Source organism: Echeneis naucrates, chromosome 9 (assembly GCF_900963305.1).
Source record: "Echeneis naucrates chromosome 9, fEcheNa1.1, whole genome shotgun sequence".
NCBI classification, from domain to species: Eukaryota; Metazoa; Chordata; class Actinopteri; order Carangiformes; family Echeneidae; genus Echeneis; species Echeneis naucrates.
In genome coordinates, this window is record NC_042519.1 from 19,976,954 (window position 1) to 20,000,299 (window position 23,346).

The window sequence follows — 23,346 nt, forward strand, 5'->3', positions numbered from 1 at the left end:
GAAAGAAAAGAAAGCGGACTTTTCTGGGATTTTTAGACTCGCTCAGTTTCAGCCTCACTGCTCTTGTTTCAAGCTTTGATGTACATTTTCTGGTACTTTAAGAAAATCCCTTTGCTCTTAATATGTCTTCACTTGCTCTATTGCCACTAGTCCCTCTATCCTCAATCTCATTAGCTGAAGCTTTTCATATGTATACACACATGCACACACCTGCTTGTGCACACACACTCTCTCATACACACATTTACAATCTATAACTATTATAAGTATTTCTTTTTCTAGTATATCATACATTCTATAAAATGTTTTAAACTTTGGGGATACCGACTTCTTTTCTCAAAGCTCTCGGCTGAGAATGCACAAAGTGGATGACACAATTATCATAATAACCAAATTCAAATTGTGTGCTTCCATTCACATTCTCCTCGCAGTTCAATGAGAAGAAATTGGAGTTGGGTGTCCACTGTAAAAGCTCTCTAATGACCTCTAGTGTTCATTTGTAGTCACAGCAGTCACATCTGCAGTGAAGGTGAACCAGGTTCTCCCACATCTTTAAACTTACTCTATATTCAGCTTGGGTTGATTATCTGCTAAACATATCTATTTAATTCAATTTGTAGAAAATATAAACTCTGTTGGTGTCAGTAATGTGTTAAAATGGGCCATGCATGTTGGACCCGGTGCATGAAACAACGTAAAAAAACAAAAAACAAAAAACAAAAAACGAATCAAGAATTAGTCTGTGTGAGCTTTAACGTCAGCATCACTGGGATTTAACTGAAATAGTTCAGCCGCATGTGATGGTGTTGTGAAACTGGTTTGCTGATATCATAGTTAAAGCACTGAAAATAATGAAGATCATTTTTTTATCATCTGCCTCCAGCATCATTTATTCTCTTATACATGCTGGAAAGAATGGATTAAGGCGCTCTCTGGCCAAAAATGCAAGATAACATCACACACTCTGACCACTATTTCTACTTTCACATTACCAGTGACACAGACTTACAATGAATAAATACCGCATAATATTCTTGTTGATCACATCTGACAATATCCCTGATTGTCTTGGTCCTTTTCTCGCATGGGCATTTCATGACCCCTGTATTAGTGCTGTAATCTAAACATTGTCACTTAACACCATGTTTTCCTGCCACCCATCAGTGTGGCACACTTTTCGGGAACACTGATGATGTAGGATGTAGTTGTGTGCAACTAGAGAGTGAAAGGCTGCGTAAAAAGTTGAAAAATCACTGGCTGTGACTCATTTTCCTCTTCAGATGATCTACTTGATACTGTTAGTGGTGGATTTTACGGTCGGCCTTTGTTGCTCTTTAGTGTCTATAGTTGCTTTGAAAAGTATGTCAGACTGAACTGATTTATTCTATTGTAGACTGAAATGTTTTTCGAAGTGGTTGTGTGAGAGAGGCCTTGTCGCTGTATGGATATTAAACTTGGTACTTTGCAATCGTTTCATGGAGCTGTCGCTATATCTCGGTGGACTCTATCCTCTCCAGTCGAGAGGGTCCCGCCCAGGGAGGGGCAAGCTGGTGGAGAGAAGGAGGGCCTTTCTGGTCTTCACAAGGTGGGGAGAGGGTGAGGGCAATGGGGCCAGAGATAGAGGGTGGGGGCTGAGGAGACAGAGGTGAGAGGGCTGGTGGTGGAGGTGGAGAGCTGGAGGAGGTGGGGGAGGTGGTGGTGGTGGTCGTAATCGCGGTGGTGGTCGAGGTTGTAGTTGGTTTGGCTCCCAACTGGCTCATGCGTTTCTCCAAAGCTTGGTTCTTCTGCAGCGTTTCCACGTAGCTGAGCTGCAGTTGTGCCTGGTATTTCAAAACCCGTTCCTTCTCGTCCTGCCAGGTGTGTCGCTCCTGGTCGAAGTTCAGGGCCTGACGTTCCCGTTGCTGCCGCTCCAGCCGTAGTGCGGCCTGCAGCTGCTCGAGCTGCCTGCGCAGCTCCCCTGCTTCGTCCCAGTGACCCTCCTGGGCACGCTGTGGCTGGTGGGCATCCTGGCACAGTTGGGCCTCATGACGGAGCTGGGCCTCTTGGCGCATTTGGGCCTCATGCCGCATTTGGGCCTCCTGACGGAGCTGAGCTTCTTGGCGTAGTTGAGCCTCTTGACGGATTTGAACTTCGTGGCGGAGGTGAGCCTCTTGACGAAGCTGGGCCTCAGGCCGGATTTGCACATCCTGGCGCATTTGGATATCTTGCTGCATGTGGGACTCTTGCCGCTGCTGCACATCGCGCCACTGAGCTTCTTCACGCTGCTGCCTTTCCTGCCTCTGAGCCTCCTGTCTTTGAGCCTTGGCTTCGTCACTCTGAAGACTCAGCAGGGTGTCAGAGGTGGGGGTGAGGGAGTTGCTCGAGGGCTCGGTCGGGTTACGCGGGCAGTGGACAGCTCCCCACGGTGGTAAAAGTCCTGCAGCAGCGAGGTTAGGGCTCACAACAACTTCTGCTCCTCTGCTCACTTCGTTTAGAGCCCGCTTTAAACTAAGCACCTCTGCCTCAAACACACCCAGCTTCTCTCTAAGGATGGACACCTGAGGAAAGGATTAGGTATATATTATCAAGGAGAATCTCTTTCTGTTTTAAATTTAAATCACAACGTTGCCCTTTTTTATACACTGTAAAATGTACCTTTTAAAAGTATATTTCTTTTAAACTTTCTTCTTCTCTAGTAATGAAATATCCAATACGTATATTTATTATGAGATTCTAAGCTGCTTATGGGCTCATACAGTACAAAGGAGAAACTGTTGAAGCTGTAATATATAATGTTGCCCAATCCCCAATTTGTCCTAGTCTCCTTGCCAAGTTTTTAGAATCCCTTCGAAGGATTTCTAGGATTAAATGTTCAACAATCTAGATTAAGTCGTAAGCATCCCAATCCTGAAACCTCACTTGCTGTAAATTCTGCTTTGGATTGCCATCGACATTGTATTGATGTGTTTGTAGCCCCGTCTAAAGCTTTTGATTTTCAAAGTCGACTGTTCCCCACAGCAGTCCAACATTTTCACCATAAACTTAGAGTCATATAATAAATGTAAGCCTTCGAGCCTACAGCTCGTGGTACATTTCGTGCGTTTTTGGGTTACCACCATCTGCTCTTCATTTCTAGTTCACAAATGCTAAAATCATACGTATAATTCACCTTCACATTCACTGTGTGGGCTACTGTTATACAGCTTTAAATAATAGAAAAAAAGTGCTGACCGCTGAGACTGACTCAAATATTTATTCTATCAAATCTATCTATTTTAATATTGTGAGTTCACCTTGTGTCTTCACTGGTTTACATTCACATTATCGTCTTAAATCTCACAGTGACGGGCTTATCAGAGACCTTTAACAGGCCTTTTATGTGTTTTGTACACTGAATCATGGGATACCATGAAGCCTTATGTTCTGGTTGCAAAATCTGTGCCTGATTCTTGCTATGCTTGTAGACTGCTTTAGTTACTTCTGTAGGTCCCGCTTATGTTGTGCTAACACTCTGGTGCTATGACTGAAACCTACCTCCGATAGAGTCCTCCTGAGCTCGCCCTCACACTTCTCCAGCTCCACACTCTTGGTGCTGTAGGAGTCCTTCAGGCCCAGCATGGCCTCCTCCCGCTCTCTCAGCTGGGCATTGAGCTCCTTCAGCTGGCCTCTCAGGGCCACCATCTCCCCTGCTCGCTGGGTCACTTCAGCCTGACTCTCCCTCAGCTGCTGCTTCAGCAGGGAGATCTCACCTGCTTTCTGACACACCTGCCAGAAGGGAAATAAATGGCTGTGGTAAATAATGTCCCGATCCCATTGCACACTCACACACTCTGCGCTTCACTGTCCAGTCAACCAAAATGCAACCCTGAACCGGTTTTACTGAAATATTCCAAATAGGATAAAAGTCACACACGCGTATCTCACCTCCCACTTAGTCTCCTCCAGACGAGGCAAGATGTCAGCCTGCTCCTTCCTGTAATCCAGGCATTTCCTCTCCAGCTCCTCTCTCTGGGCCAGCAGAGCAGCCATCTCCTCCTGCAGCCGCCTCTTGTCCTGAGACAGACGGGTTATCTGGGCCTGGAGGGCAGTCTGCGAGCGCTGAGCACGGCGAGTAACCTGCAAACAAGAAAGCATACACATACATGCTTTAGGTTTGGATGGCATCTATTATAAATGTAAAAGTCTTTCTTCTTCCTTCTGATTCTTAAAGAAACATACGACTGTGGAACGCTCTGTCTTATATTTAATTTTGGAGTAAATTTCTAGATGGCACCAGTAAATATATCCGTACTTATCTGAACGGCACATATCAATGACAATAAAACTAAATCTGAAAAAGACACAAGGTTTTTTTGCTCAACATGTCACTCCACTTTGGTGGAATCAAATCAAACTTCTCAACTTCCCCCCAGATTTATCTTTTTATGGATATATATACCCTAAAGATCGATTATGACTATGACTCTGAATATGATATGTCTTAAAAAATTTCCCAGGATCACTTTTGGACACAATACGATGTGGCAATTGCCTTGTCGGATTTAAATCTGCGGTGAGGTCACCTGTTGCAGGCGTGAAGCGTAGTTCTGTCTGAGCTCATCCATCTGTCGCTCCCAGACACGCTGCTTCTCTTCAAACACCTGAATGATTGCTGCCTCGCTTTGGTCCAGGTTTCTGCGCATGTGCTGCACCTGTTGGAAAGGAATAAAGAGAACAAAAGGTAGAAAAGTGGAGATGTGACTCATGTGGGACTATCAGTGATTACCCTATAGTTTAGGAAAAACACTACCCAAAATAATAAATAAAAATAAAATGTTAAGGCTCCAGTACAGCAGGGCAGCTTGAAGCTCTTTGACTTATTGGCTGCTAACAAGACAACTATCAACGAACGCAATTTGATTTCACTGAAATTATAAGAAATAACTTTGACTTTTTAAGCCTTTGTGTAAGTTAGTACTTGGCAGAGAGGCCAACAGGAAACAGGGCTCGAGCCCGTGCCAGAACCGAATCCAGGGCCTGAACCACTCAATCGCCAGCGCTGCCTTACTCAGGACGAGCTTACTCTTTAAATGTCGCCTTATTTTAATTGGACTGCTGCTAAAGACTCAAAGTGGCCCCTGTCTCATGTCTCTGTGTTGTGTCGTGTCTGACCTCTTGCTCTTTCTCCCATAAACGGTCCTCGAGGTCCTGAATGATGTCATCAGAGGAGGGGGAGGGGCGTAGAGGTGCGGGGGCATCGCTCAGGTGGCTTAGCCTCTGATAGGACGAGGAGCTCTTTCCCGAGGAGGACCGGCCGCTGTCCGAGGCGCTGAGGCCGTTCTGGAGGAAGGAAATCCATCCGGACAAATGAGAAATGTTCATCAAGCGGCGGACTGAAGAAGCGTGAATGATGACCGTACCTGGTAGCCAGGCTTTTCCAGCTTATCGAGGCCAGCGGCCGCCCCCGCCATGCCCAACCTGTTGATGTGGCTGGTGGAAGCACTGAGGGGCCCAAGGACCGCCGGGGGCCCACAACCAGACCCCGAGCCCGTGTAGGTGGGCAGACTGGTCAGGGAGTTTCTCCCTGAATCGGACATCCCTCCCTGAACCACTTCATTACCGTTTCCCCTGCCCTCACTTCTGCTGACCCTCACTGGGCTATCCTGGTCCAGGAGCAGGGCCTCTGGGACCTCTCCCGATTCTCCTCCTCCTCCGTCCCTGCCTCTCCTGCCTCCTCTGCTCTCACTGAACCCTTCGCTCCTGGCCTCAGGCTTGCCCTCGTTCCCAGCCCCTCCTGCTTGGCCCACCAGGTTCTGCATGGAGTGGAAACTCTTGGGGACCACCGGCTTGAAGGCAGAAGGACGAACAAGGCCCGAGTTGTTCTGCATCGCCTACGAACAGACGGAGGAAGACGGAAGGAAAGAAAACCAGTAAGAGAAAAATATAGAGAGAAAGATTTAGGTTAACCTTCAGATAAATCCACACAAAAGCTTTGGATAAATTTTGAAAGCATTGCTTGACAAAAAAAAGGACTTTGAATTTTACTAATTTAAATCGCATCATGACGGGATCACTTCAGAATCAATGTGGAGCGAAGGAACTATTAGCAACTTCTTCAATATTCAGTTTTGAATCAACAATCTGGACCAAAAATTTTATATATATATATAAAAAAAAAAAAAATCCCCACTGGTGGCCCCCAAACTTTTCTGGCTTCTAACAGGGTGCATATTTATTGTTATCCTTTCTCATATTGCAACAGTTTTTAAATGCTTGATGAGGAAGAAGTAGGTCAACTTTGTTTTTACGTCCCGTGTTAAGGATGCCGATCCCCTGGTTGGGAACCTTGGTCTTATATCTTGAGGTACCTGCTCCAGTTTTCCCGACACTGGCAGGATCTTGGGCGGGTTGTGGTTCGGAGGGTTATGGCCTGCTGGATTGTTTTCGCTGTCAGTTCTGGCGGCTGCCATCTCTCGGTGGGGATGTTGGTTCATGCCAACGCCGTTCTTCTCGTTTCCTCCACGGCCCACGATGTTCCCACAAACATCTAGACCTGCGGCCTGCATTTCCCTCTCTCTTTCTCTCTCCAGCCTCTCGTTCTCCAGCCTCTCCCGTTCTCTCTCCCTCTCCCTTTCCCTCTCTCGCTCCCTCTCCCTTTCTATCTTCTCCCTCTCAATTCTCTCTCGTTCCCTCTCTCTGGCTCTCTCCCTCTCCCGCTCCCTCTCTCGCTCCAGCCTCTCCCTCTCCACTCGTTCCCTCTCCCTCTCTCGGTTCCTCTCTCTCTCTCGCTCCCTCTCTAACCTCTCTCGGTCCCAATCTCGGTCCCGGTCCCTGTCTCTCCCCCTCTCGCGCTGCCTCTCCCTCTCCCTCTCCCACTCCCTCTCCCTTCTGCCCGCTCCGTTGCCACAGTCCAACTGGTTGTTGTTGGACGCCGCTGCCATGGTACATTCAGTGTTGGTGGAGGAGGCTGTTTCGGTGGGCCGGTCAGTCCCGGTACAGGTCCCAGTCCCGATACTAACACTCCCTCGTTCATCGCTAGAAGCCGTCCCGTCTGATATAGTCGCCGGGGGGCGCGGTAGCCGCTCTGCACTGCAGCTGCGGTCGGCAGGGCAACGGCGTGAGAGAGGAGGGGCACGGGGCAGGGTGGTCCTCGTGCCCACAGACTTCATGGCAAACTCCTGCTCTCCTGCCACCCCACTGCCAACACTGCCCATAGTGGGGGTCAAAGGTCAGGGATTAGAGGTTAGGAGTCAGGATTGGGGAGGGTCACAGATACATTTGGAAGTAGTGTGGGTCATCACAACCTAATGCAGGTAGTGGGGGCATACACACTAGAGGAACACAGAAAAACGAAAGGAGTTATACAATATTGTAATTGCATAATGGCTAGTTATACAATAATAGCTAATGCAGAATAGATTCCATCCCACATACAGGGGCAGTGTGGTCCTCCCACCATGATAAAAATGGAAAGGGTTACAGTCTGGACAACCTTGCATCTGAATATAGTGAATCGGTGTTTCGTTTTTGTAGTTGAGCGTGACTACGTTTTGACGTTTGAGCTCCAGTCTCTAAAGCCACTGAAGACGTCACTCACTCCTTTCCAGTTCAAAACAAAAAGTAAGCTGTGTTTTGTTTGGAATAGCATTTTTGACCTGGAGGAGTTCACTTTGTTTGCTGGCCTTTTTTTTTTTTTTTTTTTTTTTAATTTCTTTCTTTCTTTTGCAGACACAAAAAAGAACCACCTCTATAAAACAGACCTGATGCAACACAAAACTACAGCGTTGCAACAAATAATAAGCACACATGGTAATACAGCAGCATTCTTATTACAGACAACTGTTATTATGATTTATGTTACATATGTAGAGCTTCCTAACTTTTCTCAGATCTCTAATGAACAAACTACAATAAAAGTCTCATTACAGAAATTCAACACAGATGTATTTGGAAATCACATATATATATATATATATATATATATGTATAAATAAACATGGTTGCTGAGACACCAAATAATGGTAAAGTGTAATCTTCTGTGATTGAAGTTCAATAATGAGTTTATATGCAATTCTCGAAATTTTAGATTTCAAGAAGCATCAAGGTGATAAGACGAGCGATAAATCTGTTTAACACTTCAGGGTTCATTATAATTTTGAAGCTGCAATCACTGTCATTTTTTAAAAAATTCACAAATATTATTTACAGGAATTCAGATGATCAGTTCATCAGGGACACCAAGCTGAAATGAAGGAAGCCTTTTTTATTTTGGAGGATGTGGTTTGTTGTGCCATTCTGCTGTGTTATACTCGAAGGCCAGGAGTTGTCTGTGAGGTAATAAATCTGAGATCATTTGAACAACTGAAGTTTTCTTTGAACCGATGAAACACAATCAAAGGCAAAATGTTAAATGTCTGACGGGTCTCACATTTTATCAACTCCACTGTAACATCTTTACTATAATTTCGTTTAAATGTTATGTTCCCTGGAGAACATTCATAAGCACATTTGTTTTGATGAAATAATCGTGTGGCCAACCGACAGTTTGGATGTTCTGGACGGTTTCTGTTCCTGTTGGAGGCTGAACTACAGCCTACAGCTCATCCAGAGCCGCTTCATCTGAACCTCTACAGCCGACCTCACTGTGTAGTTATTTATGGGGGAAAATACCACAGAACCAGCCTTCAGGTTGATGGGACACAGTTCAACAGCACCACAAACTACCTCCTCCTCCCAAAAAAAAAAAAAAAAAAAAAAAGGACAAAAAAAAAAAAAAGAAAAGTTGAATCCACAGTTAGTGTACCGGGTTTGTATCCAGAGACTGGACGATGACCCCTAAAACCTCCACACCTCCATCTGCACCTCCTTCTCCTTCATTCCCTACGAGCCTCAAACTGTGAACTGAGCACATTCATCTGAGATGGATGTTCCTAATAAAGTGACCACACACACACACACACACACACACACACACAGTGCTGTGACAGGACAGGAAGCATGTGTACTTGCAGAAATAAATGTCTGGGCTATGATGCCTAATCTGTAGCCCCCAACTAGGTGATACTGATGTAGGAGGAGGAGGAAGAGCCTGCAGGTACACCTGAACACACCACCAAAGCGTCACACGAACACAGGCTGTAGCAGGTAGACAGACAGACAGACAGACAGTAAGACAGACATGCAGTCCCCCCCCCCACCCCCACCCCCACCCCTTCTCAGCCCATTTACTAGAGCTTTACTTCCACTCGGGTGAATAGTAGTAGTAGTAAAATGCGCTGCCTATCTATCTACTGCTCTGCCTCATTTCCCTCCCCTCACGACTCCCCCCCCCCCCCCCCCCCCTTTCTCCTCCTCCCCCCCATCTCTCTCTCCTTTTTCTCTGCATCCCTGCGCGGCAAGGGCGGCTTTAGCAGCATCCGCATCAAGCCCCGAACCGACAAACAATTACTCGCTAGGCCTGAGACAAAAAAAATAAAATAAATAAAAATAAAATAATAAAATAATAAAAGACAGGAAGGAGGAGGAGAGGGAGAGGGGGGGGGGGGGGGGGGGAGCACAAACGCACGACCCTGGTTGAAATGAAAGATGAAATCTAAATAAATATGTATGCACAGGATAATGATGATAATGTGGACTGCTGTAAATGCAGCTGCGGTGAAATGCACAGCGTCAGTGACATTGGCGGCGGATCATGCAGCAGCTTTGATTTACCGATTGGAGCATCCCGGCGATCCATCATCAGAGGCTACTCACTATTCTGCAGCTCGGCTCGGTTTTGTAAGATGGCAGCTTCAGTAAACAATATTGTCACAAGACAGCAACGTCAGTCGCGGCCGGCCGGGGCTCTGAATTATCCTGCGATGTTACCGGGGGTGGGTGGAGGTGGGTGGGGGTGGTGGTGGTGGGGGGGGGTGGAGGGGGGGTGGTGGTGTGGGGTGGCTCGGTAATGTTAAAGGGATGCTGTTCCCCGACCGCTGTCAGCGTCGGATGCTGATGATGGAGTCGATCGGTTGATACGCGCATCAGCTGAGAGACACACACCCACCTCTGGCCCCGCCCCTCCGGCTGCACGATGCAAACGCCCCCTTTTGGCATTCATCCAGTGGTCTCCCTTTGGGAAAAGCCTATAGTCACATACAGTACCCCCCCCACCCCCACCCCCACCACCACCACCACCCCGGAAGTGAGGATGGATGGATGGATGGATGGAAGGTAGGTGGCTAAAATATACTGTCACTGAATGCATCACCAGATTATGCTTGTCTTATTTTTAATGTCTATTGCACAAGGTGTATTTATGTTGATTTTACTTTCTATATTTGTCACAATCATTATTATTGTTGTTATCACCATCATATAGGATGCCTCTGCACTTTAAACACAGCAGGCTATAAGCACATCCACGCATCATCGATCACCATAATAAGATCATGTATGAAAAAGCCTGAAGTCATATCCCGTCCACCGGAAAGAAAGGGTGAGACAATGTGTAATGCTTGCACATTTTCTTCTACAGCGTGTTACTAATCAGGAACCATGTAAAGGTACATTAAAAGTACATTTAAAAGTAGCATAAATTTTGAGGCAATAATAAATAAATGGGTATCATTGTTAGCAGTGTTGTTGTTGTTGTTGTTTTATTATTGAAATATCAGCTATCACCATAATTACATGTTGTATTACATACCATGACAGTGAAAAGCCTACAGTCAGACAGCCCACTGAAAGGACGGATGGATGAGACTTTGGATAACGCTTGAAAATGGAAAATGCTTGAGTGTTTATTTTACTCTATTTATTTTCCTCAATTATTGCCATTATTATTCATACATTGATCATAATATTCGAGCCCCATATAAATCACTTGTAGGTTATTTTCTAATGTATTAGTGGGTGTAACAAGCAGAATCATAATGCTATGGAGCCGTGTATGTATTTGGCAGAGGCCTTGATATCTAAAGTGACTTACTAGTTGAGACTTTGGTGTGAGTGCTACAACATCTCCTCACTGGGTGGAAGAAGATCAGGTCAGGAAGTGCACACAAAGTGTGTCGTAAGCGGCAGCTACGAATTTTATAATTCATAAAACAAAAGTGGATGTTTAAACCTAAGCCCGTGTTTTGCACGGACACGCAACAAAAATTCAAGAGGCAGTTCAAAATGTAACACATTTATTGGTAAGAAAAAAGAAAGAAAAGGTTTGAAACATATAAAATGTGGTCAACCTGCTCCAACAGGCACCCTGATGTCTTAACACACTCTTAAGTCATTAAGGTCCCATTAATTGAATGTTGGTTGTGTGTGTCTCTCCAAAATGTCACAATAGCACCATCTATTGTGCTGTATGGCAAATAGCCTTATTTTGTAATTCACTCCACAAAAGGTTGACAAGTGGTACATAACTCAACACTCAGCTATTACAGATAAGACATTTTTTAACTGGAAGGTCAGTGCTAGTAGCTGCAAATAAACGACAACTTATATTTTAGTTTAGTCATTAAGTGTACAGAAAGAGGCGCAGCAGGAATTTTTTCACTTTAATTTCAAACTACAAAAAGATTAGTGTATTTTCCCATTAATCGTCTCATAACCCTCCTGTTTTAATGTCTGCATTCAAACGTGTAACTTAACAGGAGACAACATGATAAATTTAACGCTTTCACTCATCAGCGTTCGTACAGATGAGAAAAACGAGCTATTCTGGCAGAGCACGGATTTAAAAAAAAAAAAAAAAAAGCATCTACCAACAGTTTATTTACGGTTACTGTATTTCTTTATGACTATCACATTGCACAGCCATTTTGTTCCGCCTTAAAGCCAAATTGGTGTCACACGTCAAAGAAGTCGAGGTGTACCCCCGAGGCAAACTCATTGTCCAGGAGCAGCTTCATCAATTTGACTGCAGATTCCTGGCAGGGGAGCAGATGATAAGCGATGCCTGTTACTCTCTCAATCTCCTCCTGCATCTCTGTATCCAAAGGACCTGAAGGAATCCAACGAGACCAAACGCTTAAGAAAATACTTTGGTGACACAAAATGTGGAGACGCAGACCATGGCTCTTAACTTATTTTAGAAAATGTGTTGTCTACTAGATCGTGGCTGTCCTTAGTTTGACAACTTCTAAATTGCTATGAGAACCAAAATAGCGTTATTTATGATCCCAGATTAGGTACTAATATATTTTGGGAATATTTTCTGGGTAAAATAACGATGGAAGACGTTCTGCATACTTCCTATAAATCAAGCCTTCATTTTACAGGAACATTTTAGTGCATGTTTGCAGGCAACACTACATGATGATGAGTTTACAGAGACCACACATACATCAGTCATTCGATCGCACAATCAACATTTAGTTGAATTGATGAGCAGTAAAAATGCTTAGAGAAATTTAAAGTTTGAGCAAGTGTTTACTTGGTAATTTTGTAAATTTAATCTGCTAATGAAACCTCACTAAGCCCGAGCAGGCAAGTAAGTAAACTAAACTAAATGTTTACAGTGAATGATGAATTTATTTGGTGTTTTAGTTTAGTTTGTGGGCCTGGTCAGTAGATAAAATGTTATATTTACCTGGCGAATAATTAAGAACTTTGACATCTGGTCTCTCCTCAGCCAGCACGTTGAACATCATCTTCCTGGCTGCTTTGCCGGTGCAGTACAGCACCCAGGATGGTGACACCTGCTGCGCAAATGTTGATGAGATGTTCACCACGCTCCGTCGCAGGCCTGGTCTGGCGGGAAACATCTGCAGGATTCCTGCAGTAAGTGCCAGCGCTGAGCTCACGTTTAATGATAGGTAGGAATTCACGCTTTCAACATCAGTGAAACTTTCAAAAGCAGAAATGGCACCCAAAGACGCTGAAATGAGAGGGACAGAGAGAGAACCGGGTCAGAGAGTTGAGTAGGATTTGACTACTACTACTTCATCGATACAGAAAATCCACATTCAACACTCACCGGCGTTGTTTATTAGAAGCACGTGATCAGTTTCATTCAAGACCTTCTGCTTCCTCGCCACCTTCAGCGTTGTATTGACCCCTTCTTTAGTGCTAAGATCAGCAGTGATGCAGTGAATCTCCAGCTGCTGTTGCCCAATTGAGCTCTGCAGCTCTTCCCTCAGCTTTTTCAACAACGCCCCGGAGCGTGCCACCAGCAGGAGGACAGAGCTGGGCTCCAGCAAATGGGCCGCCTGGAAGGACGAGAAGTGTTTTCTACTGTCCTTCTCTCTTTCTTTGGATCTGTTGAATAAATGAAATAATACTTGCCTCATGTGCCAGTGCTCGTCCTAACCCTTTAGAGGCTCCGGTGATGATGCAGAGACCTCGGCCCAGCGTCCTGGCGTTTGTTGTGCAGATTCTGGACATATTGTCAAATTCAAAATTTTCTACTAAACAGTCACTAGAATATTTGAAGAAACAGAAAAGAAAAATAAAAAGGTGGAAGCCAATGAGGGATCAGAGCCGAAGTGAAATAGAAGATGAACCTCCTGCTCTGACAAGAATGTGAGCACAGCTCTGGTTGTATATCCTGCGTGAGGAGGCGACACTAATGCAATTTTGTGCTTCAGCATTAGCAATGGTAAGTAACACGTTACAGGAAATGCATGTCAAATGGACTGTGACTGCGACATTTTCAAGTATTAATGAACTTTTAATATACGCTACGACCTGGCGTCGTTTAAGTATAAATGAAATCAAGCACTTCATACGTTTATATTTTTATACATAACAAAGAGTTGTATATTTTAATAAACCATTCATATATTATCTTACAATTTATTTCATTTTGCTTTCTTTAAGCTCCATAAAGTCACAAAATAAGTCACTCTAGATCCGTAAACAAAATAAGAGCGAACTTGGAAGACTGTGGAAGAATAGAAAAGGAAAAGTAAGAACACAAATAGATAACATACCAAGAGAAAACACACAATGATATCAACCTATACTTTGAATGATCACAGATAGACATTGGTAAAAATGTCTGTGCTCTCTTCCTGCATGATGTGGAGAATTATCTTTGAAGCAAAGTAGTTTTTAGATCTTGCTTTGCGATGTGATCCCTTCATATATTTCATGATATTTATGTGTGATAATGAAAAATGAAATGAAAAAGTGCTGAGTTCAACAACAACAAAAACAGCTCCTGGAAAAAAAGCCCCTGACAGAAATGTAGGTGTGGTTTAAGGGTATCGTAATTCCAGGGAGGGATTTTCCATGAATCTGATGTGCTATATGGATTCAATTTTGTTCTTTTCTTGTAGAAGGTATCTGACGGCTGGTCTGCAAAGGAATTGAGGAGATTAGATGTGGGTGGAAATGTGAAGATGTTTTTAAAGTGTATTTGTCATTATGTCAAACGTCAGGGAATAAAATGTGGCGGTGTTGTGCAGTCTGAGATCCATTCCAGGAAAAATAAAACTGGTCTGTATGTGACCGAGACAGTAATGTTACGCTGATGGAGAAAAGGTCAATGGGGGACAAAATACAGATCCTCCTGGTTGAATGTTACTCCAACAAAAGTGAAAGTAACTAAATTAAAGAAAGAGTTGAGTAAAGGTAGAGGATTACTTGCTTTTGGAAATATTGAAGTATTAAAAGTAATTTTCATTGCAACCCAATGTGTCCTGAACAGTATATTCAATGAATTTCCCCCCCCCGCTTTCGTAGGTGTCACGGCAAGTCAGCTTCCATCGACATACATAATTGATTTTCCTCCAGTTTGACGTCAGATCCCCCTCCTGACACAAACCTGCCATTTATCTGGCCTTGGGACCGGCACAACAGTACTACGAGTGAGTGCCTTGTGGCTGCAGTTCTTCGTCAGTGAATCGAATCCCGGCCTCCCGCATCACAGGCAGGTATACTCATCACTGTGCTAACCAGGCGGTACATTCAAAGAATCTGACTCTGAAATAACGCAGCAAATGAATGAATTTGAACTGCAGAAACCAACTTGAACTGACAAAAGGACCAACGCATTTTTTTTTTTTTATCTGCATTTGTCCGCATAGTTTAACACCACAGGGTTACAACGTTGTATGAGATTGATGCAGTTATAGTCTTGCAACTAAATGTTTTATTTCAGTGTGTGTGGGTCACCATCAGCAGCCCTCCCTGGAAGCTCCTTTGCGGAATGACCTTTGTGTGGCAGGGAGGGCAGTGCTACACCTCAGTGAATACAGGTGGGGGGAATAGAGGACAGAGAGGATGAACAGGAGGTATCTCTGTAGATCTGTGGAGAGATGGGAGTCCAGGTAGGAGACGGTGTCCCAGAAGAGGAGCCGAGTCAAAGATGGGGTACGTGGTGATTAGGCAGGACTCATCAATTCTTCCCGATGTGACCCAACGCGAGCTGGCAGGTGACAACACACATGCATGTGGGCGTTCCCTAAATATGAGTGAGACCATCACCAGGGCCCAGAGTCAGGTCAGAGGCCCCGGCTCCCCAGGCCCACATGAAGTATCAAACCCAGAGAACCACCACAGTCCACCGTGACCCAGGTGGGCGATGGCCAGCACCACCAGACCGCCGAAGCGGGGCAGGAGGACCTGCTACCTGTGCGATTCTTTACACTCGTCTAATTTGAAACTGTTGAAACTCTGGAAAAGGTGTAAGTTACAGAAAGTACCAGAACAGAGTAGAGGTGGAGAAGTAAATCAGCTCTGCATCTGTCAACAGCATGCAGCTGTCCAACGTCGCCAAACACTCCTGATAGACGGCCCCAGCTGAGGGCCAAAAATAACCCCAAGAACCAGGGGGGGGTACCAATTCACAGCCAGGGGTAGTTAACAGGACAATAGTTAACAGGGAGCTTGAAACAAATTCAAATGAATGGAAACATCTCAGAGAGGAACAAGCAGCTCGGTTTATTTTCAGGAGGATTGTGGGATTCATTGAACGACCTGTTCAAAGACAAGTGAACTGACGGCACAGGTCACGACCGACCCGACTCTCCGTCCCTCTTGGTGCAGCTCTAGAGGTGGATGGCTATTTTAGTACCTCGGCTGAGGAATGTGCAGTTGTCATTGAAGAACACAGCGGGCACAGATTGGCCGACGAGTTCCTCAACTACCCCGGTCGGCTGTATTTAGCCTCTCTCCGGCAGAAACGCTCCCCTCTTGTCCCCTCAGCTCACCATTCACCGGCGTCTCGGGAAACCAGCGCAGCTCCCATGGACAACGTGGCCGTGTTTGACTCACCTGGAAAGGGGCGGGGTCTGAAGGCGACCAAGGAGTTCTGGGCTGGAGATGTTATTTTTTCTGAGTCCAGCTTGGCAGCTGTTGTGTTTGACAGGTACGCTGATGAAGGAAGCTGTGGATGCGGTTGGAGATGTCTTGAAGTGGGCAGTTGAACAGGATATTCAATCTGATTTCAATTTCACTGGGCTGTTATCACCCTAACCCTGAAGGTGACATGGAGTCATAACCTTTTCCGGAACAATTGACAATAAGACAGCTCACATTCATGACACGCATGAAATGAACTGTGAAGGGGGTAAACTTTTGCCTCTCAGTGGTTTTCACGCTATCAATTTCAGTCACTGCTTTTTAAATCCAACCGACATATTTGACTCTATAAAAAGGTGGTTTTCGAAAACATCTTCCTTTTCATTTTTTCTTCTCCTTTTGTGTAGTTTAGCCGAGCGTATTTGCCACAGCTGTTTCCGCAGACAAGACAAGCTCCAGAGGTGCGGCCAGTGCAAGTTTGCTCACTATTGCGATCGAACCTGCCAGCGTGCCGGATGGTCTGAACACAAGCAAGAGTGCGGCGCCATCAAGGCCTATGGCAAAGCACCAAATGAGAACATCCGGTAAGTGGAAGAGAAAAGGCGCTGCATGGTGCTCGATTTTTTTCCTTTTGTGACAAAACGCAGGTAACAAACCTCCACAGCTGGAGAAAAGACTTCTGTTCAGTGTCCCTCATTGCGTGGATATGTTTTGAACTTGCTTTCCTCCGGTTTGCTGTTCTAACCTTCCTTACTGAACTGAAAGACAGACACCTGTTTCTACATCTTATTTCCCACAGGAAAATGCATTCAACTGTATTCGAGTCCCTTTATTTGACCTCCATAAACTACGTTACAGGCCGTTCAATGTGGGTCATGATGATGCGTGCCTGACTTCTCGTGACAATCGCAATCATTTTTCTGCATTGTTGTTTGCCGTGGCTGCAGTTTGGTGGCCCGCATCATGTGGCGAGTGGACAAGGAGGGCAGTGTTGTTTCTGACATGCAGCTGACTGTGCTGGACGAGCTGGAGGACCACATCACTGACATGCAGGAGGAGGAATTGAAGGAATTCAAAGTGGACATCCACAACTTCTTGGACTACTGGCCCCGGAACAGCAAGCAGCACACGATTGATGTCATCTCACATGTTTTTGGAGTGGTGTGTTTGAATATCTTAAATCTCTACATTCAAAATGTATTACTTTCTTCACTGTTTAGTTCTTGCTTTAATGGTCAAGCACCGGAAAATTTCAGGCTGTACTTTTACCTCCCCCCAAAATAACCTTTTAGTCATTCTTATCTGCTCTCAAAATACTCAGTAAAACTTTTGTCTGTCGTTTAATGACAGACAAAGCAGCAAATAGCAATGTTCCTCCTGCGGCTGACAAAACAGAACAGGAGAATTTTCACAGGTTGGAGTGCAGATCATGTGATGTTTTCAATGGCTGGTGAATGACAGCTGACACAGATTTTCTATCACAAACCAATCAGACCTCGAATTAACACACAGAGGATAATGAGTTTCTATTCAAATTTCAGGCCAAAAAAAAAAACCCAAAAAACCCCAACTAATGTCTCAATTTTCCCCAAATTGCATTTGTTAACACACAATTGTCCTCCTTTTGTCTCCCAGATCAACTGCAATGGCTTCACGGTGAGCGACCAGAGGGGTCTGCAGGCGGTCGGAGTCGGCCTCTTCCCTAATTTGTGTCTTGTGAATCACGACTGCTGGCCAAACTGCACTGTGATTCTCAACCACGGCAAGTAAGTGGGGAGGGAAAAAAAACAAGACAGCTGAAAATACTTTTTGCTGAATTTAATTATTTAAAGTTAAAATGCTAAATGTTGTGTGGTGTGTGTGTGTCTCTACCTGCTGGTGTGAGTGTGAATGTATGTTTGCCAGGTTGTCTGTAGTGAAAAACGACTTCCTGTTTGTCTTTCAGTCAATCGGCTGTGAATACTATGTTTCATTCTCAACGGAGGTGCGTTACCTCAATCTAAACCTTCTTAAGTGTTACACAGACATTAAATGCTTCATCGTTGTAGAAAATAAAAGTCACCAGTGTCCTGTGTAAAGTCTCGTAGGTTTGATGTGACTCAGTTTTCACATCAATGTGTCACCCTGCTACTTGAATGCGCTAACATTTATTGTGCTTATTTAGCTTAACAACAGTCTGGCGTGGGTTTTTCTTTGCAAATCATTTTTTCCTCAACACCCGCATTTAATTCCGTTTACTGATATTCAGGCTTTTGTCCATGTATAAATAGCAACATATATACACACATGTTGCAATTTCTAACATTTTTTTGTTTCTATTACCTCTAACACCACGCAATAACAAAACAAGATGCCATTTTTACAAATCCAAATGTACAAAATGAATTAATCTCTGGGCTTGTCATTAGATTTCATTAACATTTACTAAAGCTTGGTAAGTTTGTCAGAAGCGTGTAAAATTTGAATTGGGGCGTGAGAGAGGGGAAATCTAAATTAAATAGATGAGAAAATGACAAAGAAAAAAAGCAAAATGAAAAATGATCCAGGCTAGAATAATTCTGCTGCTTCTTATTTAACATGAGTGCATATAATTTTGTAAAAGTGGTACATTAAATGACCAAATTTTGGCTCAAGATGAGATATTGTCTCTGATATTCTCTCATCTTAATCTCCTGCACTGAAAGCCACACCATGGAGCAGGATTTTACCATAAATAATGTGTGGAATTAAGTTATTTAGCGTGGGTGTCTGTACTTCACTGTGTTTCTCCTCCTCAGGATCGAGCTGCGTGCTCTGGGTAAAATCGCAGAGGGAGAGGAGCTGACAGTGTCATACGTGGACTACATGAATGTGTCAGAGGAGAGACAAAGGCTGCTGAAAACGCAGTATTTCTTTGATTGCACTTGTGAAAACTGCAAGAACCGCACCAAAGATGACTTGAAAATGGCAGGAAGAGAAGTGGACGGAGTCAAGGTTTGTCACCGAGCATTTCCTTGAACTGAGTGGATGAAAAAAAAGACCAAACCCTCTCGACCAAATTTTGTACTGACACGGGTGATAAGCACAGGCGGGAAACACGAGATGCACAGCCGCGGGGACTATTTTAAGCAGAGATAACTCCCAGTGGAATCAGCTTCTAATCTGGGTGTGTAAATGTGTCGATGTGTATGTGTACACTAAAACGTACTGGGAAACAGTGAGGTCAAAAAAGATGAATGGCCTAAAAACATCAGCTACTTACCTTCAAGGCTACAACTGGATTTTAATGTTATCTCACATACCAGGTGCTCTTAATGTATCCGTTTCCTGTTGCATCATCTAATTCCTAATCAATTCTGCTTATAGTTTACCCTTTAGTATTCAGAACCCAACAAACACCATAAAAAGAAACACTATCATACTGAGTGACGTAGCTTGGCATCATACCAATCTGTGAAACATGCCAGTACTGACAGTCACAACAAATGCCAGACCGCTCTTAGTGTGTGCCAGAGCGTGTGCTGTGCTGCAGCAAAACCAAAACAGATTCTTAGTCCCCTTTTCATGATATAAGTTACATTTTAATTGAGGGTTTTTGGATATCTGCCTGTCAAATAACTAAACCATAACAAACCAAACAAGGGACATTCAAGCTTTGGACATGGACTACTTGAATAGGTCAAAGGTCATCTCAAAATAAGAATTATCATCTAGGTGTCACCGTGACAGTGTTTTAGACATTCATTAAAACTTGTTCACTCTCTCTGTTCTCTTAGCCTTCGAATGAACAGGTGAAAGAGGCAACAGATTATTGTTTCGAAATGCTGGACAAGATGGAAAAAGCTCGACTCAATGGTGACTACCATGAGGTATTGTATCCACAGCTACAACTCCAAAAATATAAAATAAAATAAATCACAGTGCTTCCCAAAAGGTTTTTTTTTTCCTTCCTTTTTAAAATGTGCTTTCTACTTTCTGTTTTTAAAGTTTTTAATGTTCTTTTTCTCGACAGGTGGTAAAAATCTGCAGGGAGTGCATAGAGAAAACGGAGCCCATTCTGGCCGACACGCACATCTATCTGCTGAGGATGTGGAGCACGTTAAGTGAAGTGCAAGCTTACCTGCAGTACTTTGATGATGCTGCAGAGTACGCCCGCAAAATGGTGGAAGGATACATGTGAGTACAAAGAAACTGAGCGCTCTCGTGAGCGTTTATTCCACCCAGTAATAATGATGAACACGCTCAGTGTGCAATACTGAAATAACACACCCCCCCTCCGACCCCCCTACAGGAAACTGTACCACCCAAACAACGCTGCCCTCGGTATGGCTGCCATGCGAGCAGGAGTGACCCACTGGCAGGCTGGACTGATAGAGGTTGGACACGGGATGATCTGCAAGGCCTACGCAATTCTCATGGTCACTCACGGCCCAACACATCCCATCACCAAAGACTTGGAGGTAAATTACTCCTTAAAGTCTCCACACAAAGCTGCAGTTTGACTTTCCTGAAGTGCTGCTAAAAGCAGCCCCCCCACCAAAAAAAATAAATAAAAAAAAAAAAGTATACAGTTCAATGACTGATACTGATTTCCAAAGATAATGTAAATATTTTATATGAATGTATCAACGTGAAAGGGGCCACTCAGCAATAAACCTAAAATTTAGCGTGTTAGCTCAATACCGCTGCACGTTTGAATACGAGGGCAAAAATTCAGACTGGGCTGAGAATTTGGTGGAGCTTCTAATAGCTGTGGTATCAAATATGATTTATGTAATCAGGGTACTCAAAATTTTTTTCCTGCTCAGTGTGATAAATTTATGAGTGTTCGTTTATGTTTCCCTCCCGACGTGCCTGCAGGCGATGCGGATGCAGACCGAGATGGAGCTGCGGATGTTCAAGCAGAACGAGTATGTTTACCACAGCATGAGAGAGGCAGCTCTGAAGAACAAGCCGATGGCCATGATGCACGAACCCAAGTCTGTGGATGAAGGAATCAAGAACCTCTTCCACCGCAGGAAGTAGTTGGCTTCAGTCAGAGTCGTCTCATAAACTGCCGTCTTTAGTGCGAGACTCTACACAGCTAGTCCCTTCAGTTTCTGTAGCACTCCCCTTTTGTAGTTACTTTTCATTAAAAACATGCCACGTGGAAAACTTGTTCTTTTCTAAGTCTTGTCTGAGTGTAAATGCCATCCATCTTTCAACAGCTGCACCTCAGCCACTTCACCGCTCTATGCAAACTTACACAGGACTGGCTGCCCATTGCACAGAAGTCACTTGTACAGACTTCAGTAATAATTTCAATATGAAAATTTAGAGACCAGATCTTCAGTGCGTGAACGTCAGCCATCAAGTGAAATTCACCCCCCCCACCAAACGAGGAAAGGCATGAGGTCTGAAGCAAAAAGCTGGTGTTGGCAGAACAGTATGAAAGCAAACCCAGCGGAGAAGAAAGGGGCATGCACATTACCTTTTCAGGAGGCAGGATGTTTTAATTTGGCAGGTGTCATTAGTGCTTGGCAGCTACCTGAAATCCCAGTTTATGCCACTTCTGCACCTTGGTGACACTGTTGGACTTTCCCATCAATAAAAAGGAGTCTTCCAAACCAGGTGCAGATTGTTTGGCCACCAACTGGTTGAAGAGGTCTGGTGCTCAGTCCCATGGAGCCCTCATATTGGGCTGTAATACTGAAGTTACTGTAAATGTTACTCAGCAAGCTAAAGTCAGTCTCACCGAGGAAAAGAAAACACAGCAGACGGTGTCAGTGTTCACGTTTTATTGTCCCTGGTGCAGACATTACACACGTTTACTGGTCGCCTTGTACGCAATGCCACCGAGAGTCATTGTCTGGTGAAGGAGGAGAAGAGTATGAGAGGTACAGAACCATTTAAAAGAGATGGAGAACAGGCATGTTTGTAGGGTTTATCTACTCACATTGACTATTGTGTTCCCATCCACCAGTTCCGTGACAGACTCAATCCCCTTCAGGGAAACCTTGAGCTTGTTGTCTTCACGCTGAACTACAGACTTAAAGGAAGCACAGCACAAGAGTAATGTCAGAGCAGAAAACATTTCTGCTTGGAGGGGGAAAGAAAAAGAAAATTATACATAGATAATAAAATTTTTTTTTTTTTTTTTTTTTGTAAGCAACACCCTAACATACTTTGACTTTCTCTCCAGTGATGCTCTCCAACTCAGCCTCCTTTCCGATGGTGAAGTTGTTAACTAAGACCTTTGAGCCCGTTGTGACTGTCACTTTGAAGCTGTCGCCATTCTGCTCAATCTCAGACACGCTCTTTACATCTTTGACTGTCTGGATGAGGTCATCAGGGAGCCCTAAGGCAGAAGGCCGCACATTTTCTCCAGTTAAAGTTACACAACAAAGAAAGCATTAACAACAACACTAATATACAGGAAACGTAGAACTTACCAAGGGCCTTCATGAAAGCCTCAAAGTTCTCCTGCGACACAAGCTGGTACTTTCCAGAGAAAGACATGACGACAGAAAGAGACAGTGAAGGAAGAAGTGGTTATCTACCTGTTTTATATTCTCCAGCTCCGGCACTGACATCATTAACCACAGGTGTTTCCAATTAAGGCAACTTCCTCCTCCATCCAGCCGAGCTCACAGGTTATCTACCAGCAGACTGACGCTGGGTAACCTTTTTTCTGCAGCTGGGAGAAGTAGTGTCGTGTGTGAGAGGATACGTTTGCTGCACAGATACTCGTAATGTTCTCGATAGTCAACCACACTGAAGAGTCGCAGGAATGTTGCCCAACAAGTGCTGACAGGGCATATTGCTTTTTGACTTTCCCTCATCCTTCACCCTCTTTCCTTCCCTCAGCCCTCACATTTGGCCTCTTGATTTCGGTTCCTTGTTTTGCCGTTTTCCTCCCTTTTGTCTTTCACTGATTCTCTTCTGTTACATTTGTTTGTCTCTGCATGAACTGCATGAATTTCATTGCTTTCTTTTTTTTTGCAGATTAAATAAATCTTTGCTGTCATTTCCAGTGTGAACTATAGCCGATATTTCATGTGAGAGGTATTTTATTCAGGTGATGTCATTTTTTTTTTTTTTTTTTTAAGATAAGCATCCAAGCCCACCTTTCACAAGGCCAACCTAGATATAACTAAATAATTCACTTCAGCACGTCATCAATCTCTCTTCATTATTTGGGGA

General features: G+C 44.2%; 5 protein-coding genes across 6 annotated transcripts in view; 1 reads left to right on the forward strand and 4 right to left on the reverse strand.

Annotated features, from left to right (window-relative positions):
* LOC115049036 (isotocin-neurophysin IT 1-like) overlaps window positions 1-23,346 on the reverse strand; it is a 34,462-nt gene that overhangs the window by 9,527 nt on the left and 1,589 nt on the right. The window lies entirely within an intron of this gene.
* lzts3b (leucine zipper, putative tumor suppressor family member 3b) lies at window positions 1,488-6,452 on the reverse strand. Its single transcript, XM_029510963.1, has 7 exons — window positions 6,327-6,452; window positions 5,379-5,849; window positions 5,131-5,298; window positions 4,542-4,670; window positions 3,904-4,095; window positions 3,514-3,744; window positions 1,488-2,537 (listed from the first exon to the last, which is right to left on the reverse strand). Exons 1-7 carry the CDS (start codon window positions 6,450-6,452, stop codon window positions 1,488-1,490), a joined length of 2,367 nt encoding a protein of 788 aa, XP_029366823.1.
* sprb (sepiapterin reductase b) lies at window positions 11,787-13,323 on the reverse strand. The gene is made up of 4 exons (XM_029511486.1): window positions 13,225-13,323; window positions 12,917-13,148; window positions 12,530-12,817; window positions 11,787-11,941 (listed from the first exon to the last, which is right to left on the reverse strand). The coding sequence occupies exons 1-4, from the start codon at window positions 13,321-13,323 to the stop codon at window positions 11,787-11,789; spliced, it is 774 nt and encodes a 257-aa protein (XP_029367346.1).
* smyd1b (SET and MYND domain containing 1b) lies at window positions 15,968-21,318 on the forward strand. 2 transcript variants are annotated; one of them, XM_029510968.1, is made up of 10 exons: window positions 15,969-16,252; window positions 16,593-16,769; window positions 17,133-17,346; window positions 17,821-17,951; window positions 18,131-18,169; window positions 18,963-19,158; window positions 19,941-20,033; window positions 20,177-20,340; window positions 20,456-20,624; window positions 21,025-21,318. In XM_029510968.1, the coding sequence occupies exons 1-10, from the start codon at window positions 16,131-16,133 to the stop codon at window positions 21,187-21,189; spliced, it is 1,470 nt and encodes a 489-aa protein (XP_029366828.1). In that variant the 5' UTR covers window positions 15,969-16,130; the 3' UTR covers window positions 21,190-21,318. The 2 variants fall into 2 exon arrangements, with proteins under 2 accessions (XP_029366829.1, XP_029366828.1); XM_029510969.1 differs by lacking the exon at window positions 18,131-18,169 and having other exon boundaries at window positions 15,968-16,252.
* Window positions 21,927-22,670, reverse strand: LOC115049037 (fatty acid-binding protein, liver-type). Its single transcript, XM_029510973.1, has 4 exons — window positions 22,596-22,670; window positions 22,329-22,501; window positions 22,100-22,192; window positions 21,927-22,012 (listed from the first exon to the last, which is right to left on the reverse strand). Exons 1-4 carry the CDS (start codon window positions 22,660-22,662, stop codon window positions 21,962-21,964), a joined length of 384 nt encoding a protein of 127 aa, XP_029366833.1. The 5' UTR covers window positions 22,663-22,670; the 3' UTR covers window positions 21,927-21,961.

Coding starts and splice junctions, on each gene's coding strand:
- lzts3b (XM_029510963.1), bottom strand. CDS start 6,452: ATGAACCAACATCCCCACCGAGAGATGGCAGCCGCCAGAACTGACAGC. Junction 4,671..5,130: donor TATGGGAGAAAGAGCAAGAG/GTCAGACACGAC, acceptor CCTTTCCAACAG/GTGCAGCACATGCGCAGAAA. Junction 3,745..3,903: donor TGGAGGAGACTAAGTGGGAG/GTGAGATACGCG, acceptor CCCTTCTGGCAG/GTGTGTCAGAAAGCAGGTGA.
- sprb (XM_029511486.1), bottom strand. CDS start 13,323: ATGTCCAGAATCTGCACAACAAACGCCAGGACGCTGGGCCGAGGTCTC. Junction 13,149..13,224: donor GACGAGCACTGGCACATGAG/GCAAGTATTATT, acceptor TCGTCCTTCCAG/GCGGCCCATTTGCTGGAGCC. Junction 11,942..12,529: donor AGTTCTTAATTATTCGCCAG/GTAAATATAACA, acceptor GGATTCCTTCAG/GTCCTTTGGATACAGAGATG.
- smyd1b (XM_029510968.1), top strand. CDS start 16,131: ATGGACAACGTGGCCGTGTTTGACTCACCTGGAAAGGGGCGGGGTCTG. Junction 17,347..17,820: donor TCTCACATGTTTTTGGAGTG/GTGTGTTTGAAT, acceptor TTTGTCTCCCAG/ATCAACTGCAATGGCTTCAC. Junction 17,952..18,130: donor GTGATTCTCAACCACGGCAA/GTAAGTGGGGAG, acceptor TTTGTCTTTCAG/TCAATCGGCTGTGAATACTA.
- LOC115049037 (XM_029510973.1), bottom strand. CDS start 22,662: ATGTCTTTCTCTGGAAAGTACCAGCTTGTGTCGCAGGAGAACTTTGAG. Junction 22,502..22,595: donor GGCTTTCATGAAGGCCCTTG/GTAAGTTCTACG, acceptor CTTCTGCCTTAG/GGCTCCCTGATGACCTCATC. Junction 22,193..22,328: donor TCACTGGAGAGAAAGTCAAA/GTATGTTAGGGT, acceptor GCTTCCTTTAAG/TCTGTAGTTCAGCGTGAAGA.